Genomic DNA, 21,834 nt, shown 5'->3' with positions numbered 1-21,834 from the left:
GCCTGTTTTCAGCTTTAGAAGATCATTTTTCATGTGTGTTTGAGCTCTAGCTGTTGCTACCAAATGCATGTAATAAATGGGCACTGTTTTGCATTTTTCATTTTTATTTTATTTATTTGCTTATTGATTTTTTTCAGTACCCCAGGCTGCCCTTGCTTTATGGAGTGCAGTTCCTTTTTGCACCTTAATGGAACAAAAAGGTTTTCTTGATTTGTTTGCTTAGCCTGACTGTCTTTATGTTACCTACATGTTTATCGAACAAGACAAAACTGCTTTACCCCATCTGTTTTGTGAGATACATCAGCTTACCTCTGTGCTGATGTAGACTCTGGGTTCAGAGGCTCTAAAGCATAAAATATACATTATGTTAGTCTTTAATGCAATAGGAAAAGGAAGTGAAAAGATTAGCAGAGATTTTAAAAGTTGGACCTGATCCTCAGCAGGCATTTTTGTCATAGCTGAAAGAGTCAAGCTGGAATTAACAGCATTAACCCTTGTTTTTTATGTTCAGGGGTTTCAGGCCATGGTACTCTTAATGGATGGACTTATGTGCAACTTACATCCACAGACACTGATACAAGTTGTTGTTACGGCTCAGTTTAGACTCGTCCAAACAAAACAAACCAGCACAAACTGTTCTAAATGAACAGAAGGTCAGTGAATAAAATCCGACTGTTACTGTCTTACCAGTCTATTGTTTTCTTTTCTCCTCCTGTAGTGTGTGTGTGTGTGTGTGTGTGTGTGTGTGTTTTTTCTTTATTATTTTTATACCATCATCTTTGATCTGTTCCTACTGAAACTGTTCACCTTCAGAAGGGCTCCATAAATCTCTTTTGATCTCGCCTTGGAAGAAAATCCACGTCCAGAATATGAATCAGCACCCAGCCAATCCAGACTGTAGTCAAGCAAAGCACCATCTAAAATGTCTTTCATCACAAGACACATGCATACACACACAAAGAAAGAATGGCTAAGATTACAGGGAAGAACATATTCTAGCTTTGGCACTAACAGAACAGCACTTCTTGAATTTTAATCTGCTGCAAAGGATAGCGGCTGTAAGTGCTGCTCAGCAGCAAACACTGTTTCATCATATCAGCAGGTCTGCATAGCATTTAGGGTTTTATCAGGCAATAATAGGCCAAGAAGACAACATCCCACAGAATTGAAAATATCTTTCAGTACTGTGTGAAATAGCTTAGATAGATAGATTCCACAGGTCTGCAACCAAAAAACTGCGTAGGATTTTTTGACTGGTTCTTATAGATTTTTACTCACTGAAACTGGGAAAAATATTCCATCTCGTCAGGTTTTCTTGCAAAACTCACGTTTTTAGTTTAATTAAATGCACAATTTCCGATTTTAAACTGAAATCTGGTATCCTATACTTGTGTCAAAAAAACATGTCCCAAAAAAGCAAGTCCCAACAGCTTTGTTTTGTTCATAGCGAAATAATCTCAGAAATCTCAGAAAAATTATGCATAGTTATTTGCAATAAAATATTGATTTTTTAAAATGTGAACTCCACACATTTTGCAAAAAAAAAAAAAAAGTACGCGATGGAGGGAAATGGAGATCATTTTTGGATCCAGCACCCTAAAAAACATAATATTTACCAAAAATATCCCACGCAGCTGAAAAAAGCATTTTTTTTCCAGACCTGTAGTATCTATCTATCGTGATAACTCGTAACCCTATCGCCACCTCGTGCCCAAAATGACAAAAAAAAAACATACAACATAATAGAAAAAGTAATTTTATTCAGGCATTTAGGCGTCTATGTGCTAAACATTCAGGGCCCTGACGTAAACTTACTTTTCTTGGCAGGGAAATGTAGTTTTAAACATTGCCTTTTAGCCGCTAATTTCCACTATTTCGTAACAGCCAGTACTACAGCTCCCACAATTCCTCGCGTGCTCCAATTCGCGTTGTGGGCGACATGGCGTCTTCTTGAAGCGTAGATAAATCGCAACTGTTTTGTTGACAAGTGATTGAGGTAAGCGCTAAATGTTTGTAAGTCACAGCGCCTCTGACTTCGCTGTCCTACCCGCGATTAGCTGATTTTAATTTGGTTTAATTGGAGCTCGTTTGAGCAGCTTTCCTGGAGATAGTTAGCCTTTTTGCTAGCTAACGTAAGAGGCTAGCTAGCTTGCTGCATTTATTCTGCAGAGGATAGGAAGGTAATTCAGTTTCTCTTCTCGTTTAACAAGTTAGTTATTGTTGTTATTGGTTTGTAATTTCTGTCCGTACCAAAAACGTGTCGTGATTTGTTGTTCTAAGAGTTTAATCGCGTTTTCTATCGGAGAGTATTGAGGAATAACAGCTATTTTCACTTTTTGGGGCACATCCTGATACCCGTTTTTAGGGCATAAGAAACTTCTACATCCCTAAAACATATGTTATTTCTGTATTACTATGGTTTTCATGTGCTTTATTTTTCGTATTTCATATTTTTATTGAGTTCAAGATTTTCAGCCATTAAAAAAAAATAAAAATTACAGAAAAGTACAGACAGAAAAAAATAGACCTAAGGATTAAGCCAAATACACAAACAGACAAAGGTTGCAACACCCTTCCTTGCATGATCAGAAACAAAACAAAACAAAACATCATCACTCTGATCATCAGGCTAGCCTTTTTACTTCTTCTTTTGCTATTGATAAGATATATAACAAGAATAATGTAAATAATTCTTCATGTGAGAAATCACAATTTCAATATTGTCTGAACCAGATACTCCCACTTTCTTCAAGTAATAGAAGCAGATATTTGGCCTAAAATATTGAAATGACATTGCTTAAGACTTAGTTCTCCAGATATACCCATTTGAAAATGACTCCACCGAAAATAATACCCCTAGCTTCATCACAAAAATAGTCTTATAAGCAAACTAACACTAGAGACCTATAATTTGACAGCTTGTCACTTAAGAAGTGTATCATCAACCTGCAATATTTTTTCAGGGAAATCAAGAATGGCCAGGCTAGGAATTTTTCTCAAATTAAGTCAACTGATATGCAATGAACCATAAACCATGATAAGTGAAAAATTTGCTAAAATCCAGGAAGTAGGTACTAATGTTCATATAGTTTTGCTGGAAATTTATGCCTTTTATTTCTCTGTGAAGTAGAAATAAATAATAAATAAATAAGTAGAAAACTTGAGTGTAATTTAATTAGAGGTGAAAAGAAAAATTGGATTTGGAGATGTTTACACAGCAATATATAAACAATAATAAAGTACAACAGCTGGCAAACGCATGATCTGTACTCATTGTACATAAAGCAAATATAATGTAATATTCCAGTTTTAGCACGATAGCTGTAGGCTGATTGTTAACATATGTCCTGCCACTGCGGTGTGATAACAGTTTTCACTTTTGTAAATGCAGTGAAAGCAGAGTTTAATGTCTGGTCTTTGTGCAGATGGCAGCTGACTCCACAGACAAGAAGGATGCGGACTCTTCGGGGACCAAAGACCGAGAGAGGAAACGCAGCCGTTCACGAGACAGAGATCGTAAAGTCTCGCCTTCACGCAAGCGCCATCGTTCCCGTGAACGAAACCGCTCTAAATCTCCCGAAAGGTAACCGCTGCACAAAAAGAGCCCATCAGGAACACCAGACTAACTTCTAGCTATTAATCTTGCTGCGTACTTGTGTTATCTTTCCCTTAAGCTTTTTTGTGTCTGTGTGATTTTGTGTCATTACGATAGAGATCGACGCATGAAAGACAAGGACAGAGACAAAGACCGAGACAGAGATAAGGACAGAGACAGGAGCCGTAAGGACAGAGACAGCCATCGGCGCGATAAAGATCGCAGCAGGAGATCCAGGTATGTGACACTGATTAAGCTTCTTTGGTCAAAGCTGGCAAAGGAGATTTTTAGTCATTATTTCATAATCCATGTTTGCCTGAATAACATGCCAAGATTCCTCACATTAACAAAAAATTGATATTCAAAGGAATTAAACCCAATTTAAGTGATTGTCAGTGCACAGTATTTTTGGCACTGATGTGACTGTTGCTTCATAGGCCAACTGTTAGCAGTGAGGGTTTTTTTCTCATAATAAGCCTTGATCCAGCCCTTTAGTTCATCCTAAGTCTGAAAGAAGCAGTTTTACCTCCTCTCCCTTTAAGTCACCTTTCTTCTCAGAAGTCAGTTCTCAGCTGCACTTTCTCACTTGTTAACCAAACTCTTACCAAATATCCAGACATTTGGATTTTGCTGCAGTTAACACTTCAGCTAAATTTCTGTTTTGCCATATTTACATTTTTGTCATCTATAGAAGCGTTTCTCCAAGATCAAAGGATGCCAAGATAAAGAAAGAGAAGGATATAAAAGGAGAAGATGAGGAGGATGAAAAAAAGAAGAAGGAAAAGGTAAAAATCTGGTTTGGTGTTTGTGTAAATTTGAAATGCAACTTCGGTTGTTATTTTGGGTATTTGACATGTGCTGTTGTTCAGGTCCAGCCGCTGTCTTTGGAGGAGCTTCTGGCCAAGAAGAAGGCAGAGGAGGAAGCTGAGGCAAAGGTGAGGACATCCATCCATCTGTCCGTTTGTCCATTTTCTAAAGTTTTTCTGGGGCCAGGGCACGTGGGCTGAAGTCTAAGCAAAGATGGCCAGATCTCCCTATTCCCACCCACCTCCTCCAGCTCATCCATGGGAACACCAAGACGGTTCCCAGGCTAAGCATCCAGCACACCACACAGTGACTCCAGTAAGGCTGGAGTCACCGTGTGGTACCCTGAACTGTGATAAGCCTAAATAGCAGTCAGAACCAGTTTCCCAACCCAAAGATGTAGGGAAGCAACACTTGCGTCCACCATGAATAACCCTAACATTATACCCATGCCTGCCCACCTCCTGTCACTGAAGGCAACTCCAGATTGTAACACAGTCAACTCCTCTTCAGGAAACTGGTTCCCTTTAAATCCAGCCCAACACATATTGCATCCGACCCCTACGGCACTGCAGGTGTTGGCATGCCAATGTCTCTTCTTCATGCTGTGCCCGACTGAGCCCTGTGGGCTAAGGGCCAGCTACCAAGCACTCTCGCTTGAGCTTCTTCCGGACTCCAGAGTGGGGAACCAAAAACTATGTCCTCCACAGAGTGAACTAGTCCTGAACTAGTTTTTTTTTTTTTTCTGCATTTATGTTTTGTGAATTGCTCTTCATCTGAGAGATTTACTTTTCAATTTAAGATGATATTTTCTCTAAATTAATATTATTTCTTTTCCTTTTTGTTTTTCAGCCCAAGTTCCTCTCAAAAGCAGAGCGAGAAGCCGAAGCTCTGAAGCGCAGAGAGCAAGAGACAGAAGAGAGAAGGAGGATGATTGAAGAGGAGAGAAAGAAGAGAAGGATGTTTCAGGACATAGGGAGAAAAATGCTGGGTGTGTTTCAGCCTCCAACCTGAAACAGTTTGCATTTAATTAAAGGATATCAACGTGTCGATAACCCCCGTGAATCTTTGTTACAGAGGACCCTCAGGAAAGGGAGAGACGGGAGCGTAGGGAGCGAATGGAACGAGAGAACAACGGCAATGAAGATGACGATGAGCGACAGAAGCTCAGAGAGGAGAAAGATAAAGGCAAAGAACTCCAGGCGATCAAGGTTAGTTGCATGAGAAAGAGTTAAGATTACATTTGTGTACAGATTGGGCTGACAGAAACTTTAGTGTGTGTAGACTAACACACAAAACTTCCAGTTATTATTTTGAAGGTCTTGCAAATTCCTGGGGGAAAACTGGAAAATGGGCAGCAGAATTTGAACTGATGTCCACAAATTATTCACAGGAGCGTTATCTTGGTGGGATCAAAAAAAGGCGACGGACTCGCCACCTGAACGACCGGAAATTTGTGTTTGAGTGGGATGCTTCTGAAGACACTTCGGTCGACTACAACCCGATGTGAGTGGATCGTGAGCACAAAATGTATCCACAGATTAGGTCTTTGCATTCCCTCGCTAAACTCTCGTGATCTGTCTTTCCAGTTACAAAGAGAAGCATCAGGTGCAGCTGTACGGACGAGGCTTCATCGCCGGCATCGACTTAAAGCAGCAGAAAAGGGAGCAGTCGCGTTTCTATGGTGACCTGATGGAGAAAAGGCGCACGCTGGAAGAGAAGGAGCAGGAGGAGTGAGTACAATGGAGCAAAAGCATACAATCGAATCTAAAACATAGAGCTTAAAGGGGACTTGCTCATTTCCTACTTTTTATTCTTTACCAGAGTAGTTTTGCATGATTTCACAGAATAAAAGTAAGAAATGTGATGTTTAGAATGTGATTATTGGTTTCAAGTAGCTCAACACAATGTGTAACCTCATCTGAATGTTCGGTGTTTTCTTACTTTTCGGCTACTTTGTTAGTCTGTATTTATTTTTTTAGTCTGTTTTTAATAAAGCTAAATCAAAGTTAGTCTGAAACCTTATGCATCTATAATGGAAAATGATCCTGTATCCATAGTTTCGCCTTCAGCTTCCGCCCACCCCCCATCTAATCTTTGTTTTACCTTGCTTCAGGACAAGACTGAAGAAGATGCGTAAGAAGGAGGCCAAGCAGCGCTGGGATGACAGACACTGGTCTCAAAAGAAGCTGGACGAGATGACAGACAGAGACTGGCGAATCTTCAGAGAGGATTACAGCATCACCACCAAGGGAGGAAAAATCCCAAATCCCATCAGGAACTGGAAGGAGTACCCGCTGCCTGCACACATTCTGGAGGTCATCGACAAATGCGGCTATAAGGTCAGCTAGGGTTCAACTTATCTGGTTTGGTGTTTTGTTACTCTTCTTTTTTTCTTTTTTAAATTATTTTGCAGCTGTTCACTGTTTTTCACTGTGTTCAATTCAGTCTCCAGTAAGGAATTTTTTATTAATTTTTTTTCTCTCCAGGATCCGACGCCGATTCAGAGGCAGGCCATTCCCATTGGTTTACAGAACCGTGACATTATTGGTGTGGCTGAGACCGGTAGCGGTAAAACTGCTGCTTTCCTGATTCCACTGCTGGTCTGGATCACCACCCTGCCAAAAATTGACAGGTAACGGTGTCTAAGATCCAATAATCTTCAGCAATTTCAGAAATAATAACTCTGCATTTGGACTGTCTTACTGTGCCTCTACGATCTCTTATGGTCCTTTGCTCTCTGTATGGCTGGATGCAGGATCGAAGACTCAGACCAGGGTCCTTACGCTGTGATCTTAGCTCCGACTCGTGAGTTGGCGCAGCAGATCGAGGAAGAAACCATAAAGTTTGGTAAACCGCTCGGCATCCGAACAGTGGCTGTGATCGGAGGAATCTCCAGAGAGGACCAAGGCTTCCGACTCAGGATGGGTTGCGAGGTAAAACGGAGAGGGCTAGTTTAAGAAAAAAAAAGTGTTTCTGCCCGTGAAGCAAACTGAAGCTTCACTAACAAGTAGTTTTTAGTAGTTTTTGTTTGCTGTCAGTATTTTTACATCAAAAGAAGCCCATGAGACTACTGAAATAAACTCAGCAGAAAGGCAAAGATGGTGCAGGACTACTCTTGCATTTGCAGAGCAGTAATGATCTCATCACAGGTGTAGTTTATAGAGGAGCTGCAGGCTCTAGTCTCTGACGCACACACACACACACACACACACACACACACACACACACACACAGGTGATATTTCAACCAGGAAATTGAAGTCCAGGTGAAGTGAGAGAGGTTTTGTCAGCAGCACTCACTTCTGTAACTGTAACCAGAACCTTCAGAGGTAAAAAAAAAAAAAAAAGAGAAAAACAAAACACCAAAAAAAAGTCTTTTATCAAACTACCTAAACAACAAGCTTAAAAGAGAATGAAAGCTCCAATCCACTGCTTGTGTTAAACAGAAGCAGCGTTACCGAATAAAGAATCCAAACTGCTTGTCTTGTTTGCCACTAGCTCTTAAATTTGGCAGCTTTCTTGCAGACTTGGCTGCTGTCAGCCTGCAGCCAAGTTTATTTAATGTGTGTGGATGGTTACACTCCTGATTCACTCTGTTTATAGTAGAATGTTTCCAATCTTTATTTACAGTCTCCCACATTAAGAGCTAAATGGGAGAACACAGATATAATACACACATGCTTCTTGATAGTTTTGTGCACATTCAAAACATGGACTGAAAGATGCTGCTGAACAAATTCAGCAGGATGTAAATTGTGCACATTTGCCAAATTGTAAATAAATTAAAAAGTGCAGAGAGTTGTGGGCTAACTCACCGAGCCATGAATATCTGTAATATATTTGATGAAGGCATGAAGAATTGTGCTTTCATGATTCGGCTCCAAATTGGCACTTTTTTTCAGTTGTGTTATTTTTCTTTCTTGCTCTTATAATTTCCAGGCTTCCAAGTTTATTTCATACTTTGTTTCTATAACCAACTTTGAGCATCAGTATCATGGGATTTGTCATTGTTTGAATGGTAAAACTGCATCAGTTTCATGTCTATGGCATAGAGCATCTATTGATGTCTTTTCTGAAAACCCTCTGTATGTTTTGTGTGTGTTTGTGATGTGTAGTGCTTCTGTCAGTGTGTACATTATGTGAGTAAAGAAAGAGGGAAGCGGTACAGATGGTGGTACAAACGGTCCACATGGCTCATTCTCAGACGCTGGTAGCTTAGCAGCTTAAATAGACACAGACTTTACACTGTGTTTTTTGGCAGGAAGTCCATCCTGGCTTTTTATCCATAAGGTGAGGATTCTACTTGAAAATCATCTGTTCACCAGCGTTATATTTGTTTACATGGTCTAACAGATCGTTATTGCCACGCCCGGTCGTCTGATCGACGTGTTGGAGAACCGCTACCTGGTACTGAGCCGCTGCACCTACGTGGTCCTCGATGAGGCCGATCGTATGATTGACATGGGCTTCGAGCCCGACGTCCAAAAGATTCTGGAGTACATCCCGGTGACCAATCAGAAGCCAGACACCGAAGAGGCAGAGGACCCTGAGAAAATGACGATGAACTTTGAATCTGGGAAACATAAATACAGACAAGTAGGTCTTTCTTTAGCAGTTGGAATCTTCTGAAGACACCACATGATTATCTGTTGAGTGTTTTCACTGAGCGTGTGTCTGATTGCACCGTACAGACGGTCATGTTCACGGCTACCATGCCTCCCGCTGTGGAGAGACTGGCCAGGAGCTACCTGAGACGTCCTGCTGTGGTGTACATCGGGTCTGCTGGAAAGCCTCATGAGAGAGTCGAACAGAAGGTCCTGCTTATGTCAGAGGGAGAGAAGAGGTGAGACGGATGCAAGCATTAATCTTAAACACCAAAAATTTCACTTGCATCAAAATTCTAAATGTTTTGTATAATGTGCCCTTTGCAGGAAGAAGCTGCTGGAGGTTTTGTCGCACGGCTTCGAGCCTCCGATCATCATCTTTGTCAACCAGAAGAAGGGTTGCGACGTGCTGGCCAAGTCTCTGGAGAAGATGGGGGTAAGTCACTGTGACCTGGACCACAATGGATCTCAATTTGGGGTCGAGATTTGGTAGAAGCTTCATGCTTTGGAGTAAAAAAAGTAACAATCATGTCGGTCAGGAGTGTCAAATATAAGGCCCGGGGACCAGAATAGGCCTGAGAAAGACTCCAGTCCAGCTCACTGGATGATTCTGGAAATATGTGAAAGACAGCATTTTGGACTTTAGAGGTTTTAAATATTTTCCTACAGATAAAGACCTGAAGCATTGCCACTCATAATACACCAAATCAATTAATGGATAAACAGCTAAAGGACATTTGCTGTTTGTGCCAGCCTGTAGAAATGTCTGGGGACATTTTCTATAAAATATCAACAAATATTTGATTGATTGCCTTAAAATTATGCTCAGATACTTTTAAGGTCACAAGAGAAATATTCCTAGAAGTTTTTGTTTTCCTACTAGCAGATCAAATTGTCCTGTTGCAGTAAAATTATATTAATCACTCAAAAAACCCACAGTTTTAGTCTAAAGAAGAAGTTGTGAAAATTTGCAAACCAGATACATTAAAAGGCAACAACGGCTTTTTAATGCACAGTATTAGCCTCAGCTGTACTTTGTGTTCAGTGCTAGTGTTGCATCCTGACATAATGCTGAGTTTCGCCGTTTGTTGTTGTTGGAAGTTTTATCCAAAATACACAAGAAAGCCAATAAATCTCAGATGGAGGTTTAATTTTAATTCACTTTGGTTTCTGATTTCCTAAAATACAAAATATTTTGAGCAAAGATTAACCTTCATTCTTCCTCCTTCTCTTCTTCTTCGTAGTACAATGCTTGCACGCTGCACGGTGGCAAAGGCCAGGAGCAGAGAGAGTTTGCGCTCTCCAATCTCAAGGCGGGAGCCAAAGATATCCTGGTGGCCACAGACGTTGCTGGTCGAGGTATCGATATCCAGGACGTCTCAATGGTCATTAACTACGACATGGCAAAGAACATCGAAGGTAAGAGGCGTCATCTGGTGTGCAGTGTTTGCTTAGTGACTGAAATTTCCTTTTTGCCATAGGAATCGCTAAATGATTCACTGAATCGTTGTTGCACTTTCTCCTCTTGCAGACTACATCCATCGTATCGGTCGTACGGGTCGTGCTGGTAAGAGTGGTGTAGCCATGACTTTCCTCACTAAAGAGGACTCGGCGGTGTTTTACGACCTGAAGCAGGCCATTCTCGAGAGTCCCGTCTCCACCTGCCCTCCAGAGCTGGCTAACCATCCAGATGCTCAGCATAAACCTGGAACCATCCTGACCAAGAAGAGACGCGAGGAGACCATTTTTGCCTAAAATGACCTTTATCAACTGAAGGGGGAGGGAAAAACCCCACCAGCTGTTTATTTTTCTCCCTCTCAGGATCTGCTCGCTAGGTTACTCTTACACATTTTGTTGTTCTTTCCCACCTTGTCTTTGTGTTTTGGTCCCATCTGTGCGTACAGAAAGACACAGTAACTGGTGAAGAAATCGTCAGCACACTGGTTCTCATCAGTGTGGGTGGATTTTAAGATAACTTTGTTTTGCATCTGTAAGCCAGAGCCGGGAGCAGTATGCAGGACCCCAATCTGATCTGATCTGTACTGTATAAATACCCAATGCACCAAATTACAGGCAGGATGTGAGTGTAGATGAGCAGTAAGTGCTGTGTTTTTAGTCATAATTTGAGTTTTCTATGTAAGAAACCTTTACCAGAAGTGACACCAGTTTTCTTTGCTTTAGATACATCATTTGATTTAAATGGAAACAGCTGTTTTAAATGTATGATGTGAATACAGCAAATTTGAGCTTCTTAACTGTCATACTGAGTTTTTTTTTCTTTTTGCATTAAATTACACGGGAAATGTGGAGTTTTCACAAGTAGAAGAGCAGTGTTTCCTTTCAACATGCCAATAATAGAGCTCTTCATATCTCCTTTAGTTTTCCTCTTGGCATTTCCCATCAATATTCTTTAACCTTTTTATTCCTTTATTTAACCAGAAAAAGTCTTTGACCCCATTATCTTTTATATGGGAAAACTCTTTAAAGGCTCTTTATGTGTCTATCATATCTGTACTGTTTCCTTTATCTATGCCACGTGGCTCACCACCTTCAGGAGGCACCATAGGGGTCAGGTGCAGTGTGTGTTGGGTGGAGGCCCTGGCAGTCCAATCACCAGCTGTTGAGGCAGGCTTTTTGGACTTGTTGTAGTAATAATGATAGAGTAATGCAAAACTCCCTATTTCTTCAAAATTTACATTTGAAAATGAAGGAATATCGAACTATTACCTGGTAATTACGTGGTAGTTAAGTGGGACGTCATAATAACACCATAATACTGAAGTTCAATCATTACTGCTAATACAAAGAGAGGCAGAAAGATCTGTTTTTGAAACTATGACTAACTATAACTTAGTCAATAAGGAACATTTTAAATCTAATCTTAAAAGTAGAGAGGGTGTCCAAACTGGGACTTGTTCTACAGAAGAGGGGCCTGGAAGCTGAAGGCTCTGCCTCCCATTCTTCTTTTAAATATCCTTGGAACCACAAGTAAGCCAGCAATCTGAGAGTGTGGTGCTCTATTGGGGGCACTATGAGGTGTTTAAGATAAATACCTCGTAGATTATTCAAGATCTTGTATTTGAGGACAAGGACTTTAAATTCAAAAATGACTCCAAGATTCCTCACAGTGTTACCGGAAGCCAGGAAATGCCACCCAGGGTAAGTACCTGGTTACACACCATGTTTCTAAGATTTTTAGGCCCAAGTATAATAACTTAACTTCGAGGTCATCCAGATCTTTGTCTTTAAGACATTCCTGAAGTCTAACTAACTGGTATGTTTCATCTGGCTTTATGGATAGATAAAGCTGGGTATCACCTAGGAGGCCGGCGAGGAGGTATTCCTTCTAATAATATAGCTAAGGAAGAATGAATAATGCATATAGAATTGGTCCCAGCACAGAACCTTGTGGAACTCCATAATTAACTTTACTGTGTGAAGAGGACACTATTTACATGAACTAATGGGAATCTACTCGGTATGCTTCAAACCACTCCAGCACAGTACCTTTAATACGTGTTGCGTGCTCATGCAAACCAATACATGTCATTGGTATCAAATGCTCATAGATGAGTCCACTGTCAGCAGCCACAAGAAAATCATTCGTAACCTTCACGGTGTTTTTGTACAGTGATGAATTTTGAATCCTGACTGAAACTCTGCATTTGTTTTGAAGCTCTCCCATAAATAATGCCCCCTGCTGCTCTGGATAGAAAGATGGGTTTAAACAAAACACCTGGTAACAATTTTTAATCCAGTTGGAGATCCACTTAATTTTTATGGCAGACAATCCTTTTCTGCTACACATAATGCTGATAGGTATTGGTCAGTAAATGACAATGAAAGACAAATGAGTTACACCATTAAAAGTACATAAAATGTCATGTTTATTTAGTTTAATTCATATTTTACTTAACATTGTAAATCTATTTTCAAATAGAAAGCATTCTATACAGCATCAGGCAGGAAATGTCTCACTTTTTTTACACATTTGCTGTCTCTTTTGATAAATAGAGGGAAGAGGCGTGTCGGGTCACGCTAGCACGCTGTGGTAGTCTGGTGGATAAATGGTTATATTTAGTGCAGTTATTGCATTACAAAGCAACCATCCCAAAAAAAAGTAGTGCAATTTTTTTTTTCTATACTCACACAAAAGAGGAAGTCCAGATGGTCTAAGGCGTTTAAAAGTTTTTCAATGTTAGGCTTTGTATTGCATACAGAATAAGACAGAGGAAACTGAAGTATAACTCTTGTAAAAATTGTGCTTCATAAATCGAAAAACCTTCAACTGTTTTATCAGTTGCTAAATTGGTCCGCGTTGAAAAACATACTCTGCCAAAATATAACGAAAGGAGCTAATTGTTGAACTAAGACATGCAGGGCTTAGATAATCCATTCATCAAAGGCCTGATCTGGGACGTTTTTTTTGTTTTTTTTTCAAGTGAGTGACTTTATTGTGGAAGAATGTCCTCAGTGTTAAAGGTGTGTGAAGAAATAAACAGATTTTTTTAGTAATCGTGTTGTTGGTGGTGCGAGGAGTGAGTAGCCCCAAAGACAAGACTATCACTACAAGACGACGAGGAGAGTCAGAATCGATGCATTACTAAAATACTTCAAAAGAAACAATCAGATTTCATGCAACACTTGCATAGATTTTTTTTCTTAATTTTTTTTTCAATCATGCTGATTTTTTTTCTCTTTAAAATATACAGAACACTAGATAGAGATACCTGTGACACATGGAAGCAGTAAACCAGGGTTTCCTATCAGCTGGCCGTGACAACAATCCACCCTGTGTAATGAACAGAGTTGGGCTGCCGCTCATCAGCATCGCGTCCACCTCGTCGTCGGCTCACGGACTAGAAATGGCGCAGGAACAGAATGACGTGTCATGAGTGCTACAAGTCCTCGAGGAGCACGACATGGTCGTTACATGGAGCTGAGCGCGATGAGTGTTGTAGGACATACACCTGAGGATCCGCCTTTGTAAAAACCAGCTGTAAAACTGCAGTACGAAGACAATGTTCGACACACAAAAATATCCGAGGAGAGGGAGGTGGGTGTAGGGGGGGTGAGATCAGTCTAGAAACTGTGGATGCTACAATCAATAACGTGCTACAATCGAATTTACGGGGCGATAGGTTGTGCGACCAAGTGGTGCTGGAGGTGCAAAAGGCATGCAAGCTTACATTCTCTGAAGCCTGGATTTGAAGAGGAGCTGCAGCTGTGCAGCATGTGCTTGAAATATGTGTATGAGTGGATGTAAACAAGCGTGTTTTTTTTGTTTTTGTTTGTTTTTTTTGGCAAGGAATTCATCCTTTAAAAGATTTAAAACATTCCCTTTCATGGTTGTGTTTACATTCTCTGTGCCCATTCAAAGATTTTTTTTTCTTAAGAGAGTGATTGTGCAACAGCAAAGACGAGCGATGCCCAGAACATACTGCACTGTAGGTGACGCTGACGCTGTACTGCAGCTTCATATCGATTACTTACGTTATAACTGTTTAGAGACTGTACAAGTGTCTCTCCAAAAATTTCCGTTCACCGAACACATGGATGGCAACAAACAAGTCCATATAAATAAAATCAAACAAATAAAGTAGCAGTGCCCATTCAGTATATACATTGGAATCAAATGCATTACTATTTCCCATAATTGATTCAACGGTAGACATTCCTACGTTAGTTTATCCATAAAGGTCATTCACTTCCTGTTCTGACGTTAATGTGCAAATAGTCTTAAAATTATACATGCAATAATAAAGATTGTTAAAAGTCTTAGGAATTTTAAGGCCAGTATATGAGACATCCTACAATAGAGAAACCTTAGGCAAAGCAGCTAAAGTTTGAGTTTGCTTACAGCTGTAGCCTGAAACCTTTCCCTTTCAGAGGTGAGTAGGCCCCCTTTGACTCTTGAGTCTGGAAGATTGTGATTGGTCGATAAACTGGGCATCTGTTTGTCTTTGTTTCCAATTGGCACTAAAGTTTGGCGAATCTGGGAACAAATTTCATCTCTAAGTTGCTAGTTTGGGACTGTGCAGTGGGCGGAGGGCTTGGGGTGGAGCTGGAGGCTGGGAGGGGCCCCTCGTCTCAGTAGGTGTCTCGGGGCCAGGGGCGGCTGCGCTGGCGGTTCCTCTGGTTGTGACCTTGCTGAGCTTCGCGCTGGAGCAGCCTGTCTTGTGACTCGTGCCCGTTGGCGCTGTGGGCACCGCCCGTATGCCCGCGGTGAGAGGGGTACATGTCCCTATATGTACGAGCGTGGCAGGGAGAGGCGTATTCATCCTCCTCCTCCTCCTCCTCCTCTTCTTCCTCTTCCTCCTCTTCATCCTCCTCGCCCCCCCTGTGACAGGGGCTCCCCCTCCGGCCACGAGAAAGCGAGTCGCTGGCTTCGTCAGATGGCATAAGACTGTCCTGCTCCAGGGGGGAGTGGGCCTCCTCGCCGGCCTCCTCTTCCTCATCACCCTCCAAGCCTGCTGTCTCACAAGGCTGCGGCTGGTTCTTGTTCTGGATGATTCAAGTGGTCATGCAGGAAAAAAATACAAATAAAGGCAGAGTCACATCAAAGCTTGGACTCAGGATATCATCTCGAAGGAAAAACACAAAATAAGGCAAACACTACATCAATAAGGACTTTGAAGGACTTGTGGGAGTCTGTCTGAAAGGAAAATTCTGGTTTCTTTCCCATTATTTCCCACTGAAGTAACTATTTTGAGCCTACGGAAGACATTGAGCTCTCCACCTCTGTGATCACAGTGCAATCAGATCAATGCGCAACCGTTGTTCTAAGTGGTTAGTTTTTATGTTTATTTTTAGTAGATTTAAATTAAGACTTTAAAATGATTCATACAAAATTGTTTTTTTTCTTTTCCATGAACAGCATAAAGTTAGAATTACCCTCAGAGACAAATAGAATATGGCAGACTCAAATCATTCCTCACTCACATACCCACATGTGCCTTTAAAAAGCTTCTTACTGAACAAAGTGACACCTAATGTAGGAGTTTAGGTACAGTTTAGACCACAGTCTTTGTTCTGTACAACTGTACATTTAAACAAGTGTCGAGTATAAACAAGTATAAAGGGCAAAGGTGTCACTTTTATTTTTGCTGAAGAGCCGTGCCCAGTTTGATTTGATCTTGGTTAGTAAAACTACTGAATAATGACCAGTGAAACAATGTATCATCTTTGTATCTTTGTTTTAGTGTTTGAAAAGGTTCAATCTTAACTAACCATCCATTTACAATCAGATAGGAAAAAGCCTCAGATGTCTTAAGAAAAAGAAAAAGAAGTGCAATTTCATCACATTCAGATGGCCATTGCAAAAAAAAAAAAAAACCCCAACAAAAACAAAACAAAAGAACTTAAGTGAAATATATATATGATATCTTTGTCAGTAAAACTGCTGCAAAACTGATGATGATTCAGACCTCTTGCTCACATAAGAAGTTATAATGTGATCACTCTTAACACCGCAATACCTCCTGATACGAAATACAGAGAAAAGTCACAAAAATAATGCCCTGCATGTCTGCAGTTTTTACAATTTGAAAAGCTACCTAGTAGGCCACATTGGACCCTTTGGTGGGCCACTTACGATTCCTGGTACATATCTTGGACACCCCTGCAATTCAATGCTACTTTTATGATTCTTTATACGGCCTGAAGACTGTGGGCTCTGTAATCTCTCTTCTACATCGGAATTGCATTAACAGTAAGTAAGAGTAAGACAACAACACAAACTATTGATATTGATTGATAAAAGATCGAAGTATGTCTTCTACTGCTCGTAGTGCTATATTTTCTTGTGTAACTCCAGCCCCACACCACCCTGAATTGGATAAATGGTAAAGAAAATGGATGAATGGATGGATATTCTAATGGAAAGTAAGCTACCGTAACCCAAAAGCTTAATTCCGTGACACAGAGCTGCAGAACTACAGCTGTGGTCAGATGTTTGCATTGCACTTATAATCGACATGAATGTCAAGGTAATTTAGGGCTTTGATTTCTGCTAATGCTAATGATTTCTTTGAACTGTTATTTTTCCACAGTGGAATAATTGTACTGCATACATCGTTAATGAAAAAAAATGAATAGGTGCACAAATTTTAATTTATTCTGTTTTTTCTGTAATCCACACAGGCTCAAATATATACATATTACACATATTTGGTTAAATGTTCCTTAGCAAGATTCACCTCGATCTCATGCTTTTGATTGTCATCAACAACCTTCTGCCATAATTCTTCCCTGGACATTTGACCACTCTTCCTGGCAGAATTGGAAGAGTTCATAAAATGTTTTGGTTTCCTGGCACAGACATATTTTAAACATATTCCACAAGGTTTCAAAATTTATTCCAGACGCTTAATGTTAGCTTTATCCAGTCCAAAGCCATTTTTGATTTGTGTTTGCAATCGTTGTCCTGTTTGATCACCCAATTATCTCCATGTTTCAACTGTCCAGCTGTCTGTTGATCTGAGGTGAAGGTGAAGAATTTGCATGTAGTCTTCTTCTTCATTTTTCCATCCACTTTGTGTAATGCACCAGTACCGCTGACAGGAAAACAGCCCCAGAACATGATGCTGCCCCCACCATGCTTGACAGCTGATACAGCGTTCTTAGGTTTGAAAGCCCTTTACTTCTCTAAACATACCTCTCGTCATTGTGGCTAAAGAGCTCAGTCTTTGTTTCATCTGACCAAAAAACTTTTCTCCAGGAGGAATTTGGCTTGTCCATGTGGGCAGCTGCAAATATCAGTCAGATGTTAAGCTGTTGATTTTGGAGCAGGGACCTCTTTCTTTGATTCCTGGATTGTTGCTGAACAATGTTCTCTCATCTAAGTATAACAGTATGGGTCTTCTTCTAGACCTCACCAAAGTGGTGACACATCTGAATAACTTTTACTTTTTACTTTTGATCTTGGGATCTACAGTTCCCAAAAGGTTGAATCCGTTCATCTGGATGTAACGTTTTCAGTGGGAGAAACATTTTGCCACTCATCCAAGTGACTTAGTTGACTGCAGGTTTTCCTGACCTTATAAATGGTACAATTGCACAATGACTGAAACTCGCCCACTGCGAGGTCAGTTCCTTGATCATTAATATGTAAATTGTCATAACCATTGGTCAACAACCACTGATCAAAGCCCATTAATCAAAGCCCATTGATCAATGGCCATGAGCACCATTCACATAAACTTGGGGAATGGCTGCAATCACAGCATTGTAAGACGGTGAAAGATGTACCCTTACGCCCCCTCCTCGATTCAGAGATGGTCTTTCCCTTTTCACGTCTTTCCCTTTACACTGTTCATTCAGTGGGCGAGTTTCAGTCACTGTGCAAATGTACTGTTTATAAGGCTAGGAAAACCACAGTCAGCTGAGACTGAAGAAGTCAGTTGGATGAGTGACGAAACGTTTCTCCCACTAAAAACATTACGTCCAGATGAACAGAATCAACATTTTGGGGTTTTACTTACCTGGATGATTGAGCATGCATCAAGACAAATCTACAGTTGTTTAGAATTGGCTCCAAAAGAACTTTCCAATTTCTGTAAATCTGCATTTCTCCTTCTTAGATCTTCACTGAGTTCCTTGCACTTTTTTTATTGCTCTGACTATTGTCAATCTAGTGAGTGCTGTCAAACTAATCCATTTTATGCTGACAAAGATTAGTCACTCAAGACCACTAATGAGAAGTTATTATTATTATTATTAGGCATTAGCCTTGTCAAGTTAAAAGACAATGTAAAACCTTAAGCACCACTTATTAAAAGACTTGAGTGTATGTATATGTTTGAGCCTGTATGTATACTTCTGTCCCTGTGTGAATTAGAGAAAATCCCAAATAAATTCAAACTTGTGCACCTACTTCCTCCGCTCAAATTATTAAAATGTATGCTGTGCAACGATTCCACCCTGGAGAAAGAAGCCAAAATGACCATGACATTCATGCTCATGATGAGTGTAAACCTCTGACCACAACTGTAGGTAACATTAAAAAAGCCTATATAATGACCAAAAAACCCCTATTTTTATTAAAATTGCAAGAAATAGCAAATGTGATGTATAAGCTCCGATGTCTTGTGGCATTTTCTAAAATATCAAGTTATGGAAAACTGGGATTACTTGTTCTTTAATCAACCTGCAGTCAGTGTCATAAACCGCAGGTAAGTAAACAGCAGAAATAACACAGAGCTGAGCAATATAAAACGGTTGTGTGTTCATAAGTGGCATGCAGAAGTGCAGCAGTGTTGTTATCTTCAAAGTCCTTTGTTTTGTCGGTGTGTGTATAGATTAATACAACAGACACTGAACAAAAAAATGCATGTGAAACGGCTGAATGGATGTTCAGGACGTTCCTCTTGGAGGTAAAAAGTTATTTTGCCGATGCTGTGGACTCAGTTTTTTTGTGTAAATTTGCATTTAGTTCAGGTGAAAGCATCGTTTAAGCACCCATCACTCGCTTTAATTAGCATCATTCAGGTAGCTTCATGTGCCACAGTGAGCGGGGACAGCATTCACAAAGCATGCTTGGAAGCTGAACACAATAGGGAAAGTTAGATTTAACACAACCAATATATTTCAATTGTAGTATTAAAATGGAGACAGAGCTTAGCTGCTTTGTGAATAAAGCTTGTGGAGCAGTGAGTCACCTGAAACCATCCAAGTAAAGGAAAAGAGGCAGGATGCAGTAAATTAAAGACAAACAACAACAGAAAAACAAAAACACACCAGGTCTAATCTTTTCTGAGATTTGAATGAATAAAATGCTTTTCATTCACTGTCTCAGCCGCAGGGTCGTGTTCGGGTGTCGGAGGTGCGCAAGAGGGGTGCAAATATATATACATATTATATAAACACTACTACTCACCCCAGTTTGTAAGCGATCATTCAATTAATTCCTGTGTTTCAGAAAACTGCAAAGATGTTAAGCATGGATGAGTGAGAGGACAGACAAGACAACTGGAGAAAATTAAACAAAACACAGGAGTGAAGCCTGAGATGGGAAGAGCTGGCAAAGACAGTGACAACATACAATGTGTTCAAAAAACAAGGCTCGTTGTCAAAAGTCTTACATTATTTTAAAAGCGTATTTTTACGCTCTCCTGATTTATGCACACACTCAGAGACAAACTTACCTGTAGGCTAGAGATGGCAGAAGGCGGGGTCATGAGACTCTGCTCCAATAGTGGATTAAGAGGGGTGTTTCCTGGGAGGTGAGTGGCACGCCAGTAAACCTCCAAGTATTCAGCCAAATGCTCACAAGCGTCTTCCAACTGGTTCTCATCCAAAATGACATCAAACATATCCTACAAATGTACAACATGAATAATTAGACTGTAACCCAGTGGCATTCTGTTAGGACAAGCAAGGTAAGGAGTGCTTGCATTATTAAATCTAGAAATAAAGTAAAATACATTGAAACATACCAAACTATAGTGATCTCTCACCTTTAACCTCAGACAATGCTGTCATAAAGCACCTCGCTGTCAATTAATGTGGACCCAGTCTGTACATTACTGCCATCTTGTGTTAGGCAGTTGGCTATTGTCGTTGAAAGCTGTGCTTACTCATGTCATAGCAAAGTGTAGTCGTCTCCTTCTCTGAGGGGGTGTCTGTTTCCTGCTAACAATAACTGGTGCTAGGCAAGCTGAGAGGCCAGCAGTGTTTTTTTCTGGTGGTTTGCACATGGGCACTGTGGATAAACCTCTGGTCTTTGATGGTAAACTAAGGGGAGAGCAGAGTGCGAGGCAAGCTGCCGCTGGTCTGCTTTCACTCCTTCAAGATCAGTTATGACCTGTGCTTTGTGTGGAAACACAGCTAGCATAAGCAAATAAACGGGCTTCAGTGATAGCATCAGAGGAGTTTTCCCTAATAAGCACCTTGGACAACTTGTGCGATGTAGAGGAGATGGCAAGTGAAAACATTTTTCATTAGAAAGGAAAGCTATGATAAGGCAGCTCTGACCATGCCTGGTCTAATAAAACAGGCAAGTTGAGCAGGCGCAAGCTCAGGAGCACTTTTAGATTAGCATCTATGAGAATGTCTGAGTGCAATAAGCTTAACCAGCTGTTTTGCCAAAACTCCACCTTCATTTTTCATTTGTATTTTAATCCCCCTGTAGGTACTAACAGTTAACCATGTCACACACTGCTCAAGCCTTTAATTCAGATGATTTTTTTGATATTAAATATTTGAATATACTTTTTGAAAAATCGAGAAAATCATTTTACATGATCCTTGTATGATCACACTGTATGGACTAATTACAAACTGTAGCACTCACAGGGGGGCACTGAGAGAGTTTGTCTGCAGCCATCATCTGCACGTTCAGGTGCTTGCTCTGAGACTTCCCCCTGGATTTGATCAGCCTCTGGAGCACCTGAGAAAAAGAAAAAGACGGTGTAAGAAACCAAGAAACATAAGAATGCCTGAATCTAGTGTTCATGAGCAAGGCGTACCTTTGGTGAGGAAACTTTAACATAGACAATGATGGGTGCAAGGGAGGTTTTGGCGAGCTGTGCGGGATGGTTGATGGTGTCTGCGTCCAGAACAACCAGTTGCAGGGTTTTGGCGAGTTCAAATATCCTTTCAATCTCACTCTGAACCTCAGCTGCACAGACAAGAAACATTAGATTATCAAAGTCGCCTCCCTTCAAAAAAAGAAAGAAAAAAAAAAACTTGTGGAACTTTCATACTGGCATCAGCATAGCTTACCTAAGCTCGAGCGAGTGTTGGATCTCTCCATTATGGGTCTTTTGTTGAGGACAGATCTCTTGGCTAAGGACAGGTCGGCAGTTACACGGGTGATTGAGATTCTGTG

At 40.6% G+C, this 21,834-nt stretch overlaps 2 protein-coding genes across 3 annotated transcripts in view; one reads left to right on the top strand and one right to left on the bottom strand.

Moving 5' to 3' along the window:
* The first annotated feature begins 1,842 nt into the window (after positions 1 to 1,842).
* ddx23 (DEAD (Asp-Glu-Ala-Asp) box polypeptide 23) lies at positions 1,843 to 11,260 on the top strand. Of its 2 annotated transcripts, none has more exons than XM_031727850.2 (17): positions 1,843 to 1,996; positions 3,426 to 3,583; positions 3,713 to 3,832; positions 4,287 to 4,380; positions 4,465 to 4,530; positions 5,252 to 5,390; positions 5,477 to 5,610; positions 5,793 to 5,905; positions 5,989 to 6,132; positions 6,516 to 6,741; positions 6,889 to 7,034; positions 7,158 to 7,335; positions 8,755 to 8,997; positions 9,093 to 9,244; positions 9,333 to 9,441; positions 10,250 to 10,424; positions 10,537 to 11,260. In XM_031727850.2, exons 2-17 carry the CDS (start codon positions 3,426 to 3,428, stop codon positions 10,758 to 10,760), a joined length of 2,421 nt encoding a protein of 806 aa, XP_031583710.1. In that variant the 5' UTR covers positions 1,843 to 1,996; the 3' UTR covers positions 10,761 to 11,260. The 2 variants fall into 2 exon arrangements, with proteins under 2 accessions (XP_031583710.1, XP_031583711.1); XM_031727851.2 differs by lacking the exon at positions 1,843 to 1,996 and adding an exon at positions 2,028 to 2,180.
* Positions 11,261 to 12,895: 1,635 nt separating this feature from the next.
* The window catches only part of cacnb3a (calcium channel, voltage-dependent, beta 3a), a 28,636-nt gene continuing 19,697 nt past the window's right edge, over positions 12,896 to 21,834 (bottom strand). Inside the window, exons 10-14 of the mRNA XM_039603981.1 lie at positions 21,729 to 21,829; positions 21,473 to 21,624; positions 21,298 to 21,393; positions 20,150 to 20,320; positions 12,896 to 15,509 (exon numbers count right to left, since the gene is read on the bottom strand). Of these exons, the coding sequence (XP_039459915.1) occupies positions 15,096 to 15,509; positions 20,150 to 20,320; positions 21,298 to 21,393; positions 21,473 to 21,624; positions 21,729 to 21,829 (934 nt within the window). The 3' untranslated portion in view covers positions 12,896 to 15,095. The remainder of the gene's footprint in view (positions 15,510 to 20,149; positions 20,321 to 21,297; positions 21,394 to 21,472; positions 21,625 to 21,728; positions 21,830 to 21,834) is intronic.

Source organism: Oreochromis aureus, linkage group 20 (assembly GCF_013358895.1).
Source record: "Oreochromis aureus strain Israel breed Guangdong linkage group 20, ZZ_aureus, whole genome shotgun sequence".
Lineage (NCBI taxonomy): Eukaryota > Metazoa > Chordata > Actinopteri > Cichliformes > Cichlidae > Oreochromis > Oreochromis aureus.
This window is presented reverse-complemented; position numbering and strand designations above follow the sequence as displayed.

Coding starts and splice junctions, on each gene's coding strand:
- ddx23 (XM_031727850.2), top strand. CDS start 3,426: ATGGCAGCTGACTCCACAGACAAGAAGGATGCGGACTCTTCGGGGACC. Junction 5,391..5,476: donor CATAGGGAGAAAAATGCTGG/GTGTGTTTCAGC, acceptor TCTTTGTTACAG/AGGACCCTCAGGAAAGGGAG. Junction 7,336..8,754: donor GACTCAGGATGGGTTGCGAG/GTAAAACGGAGA, acceptor ATGGTCTAACAG/ATCGTTATTGCCACGCCCGG.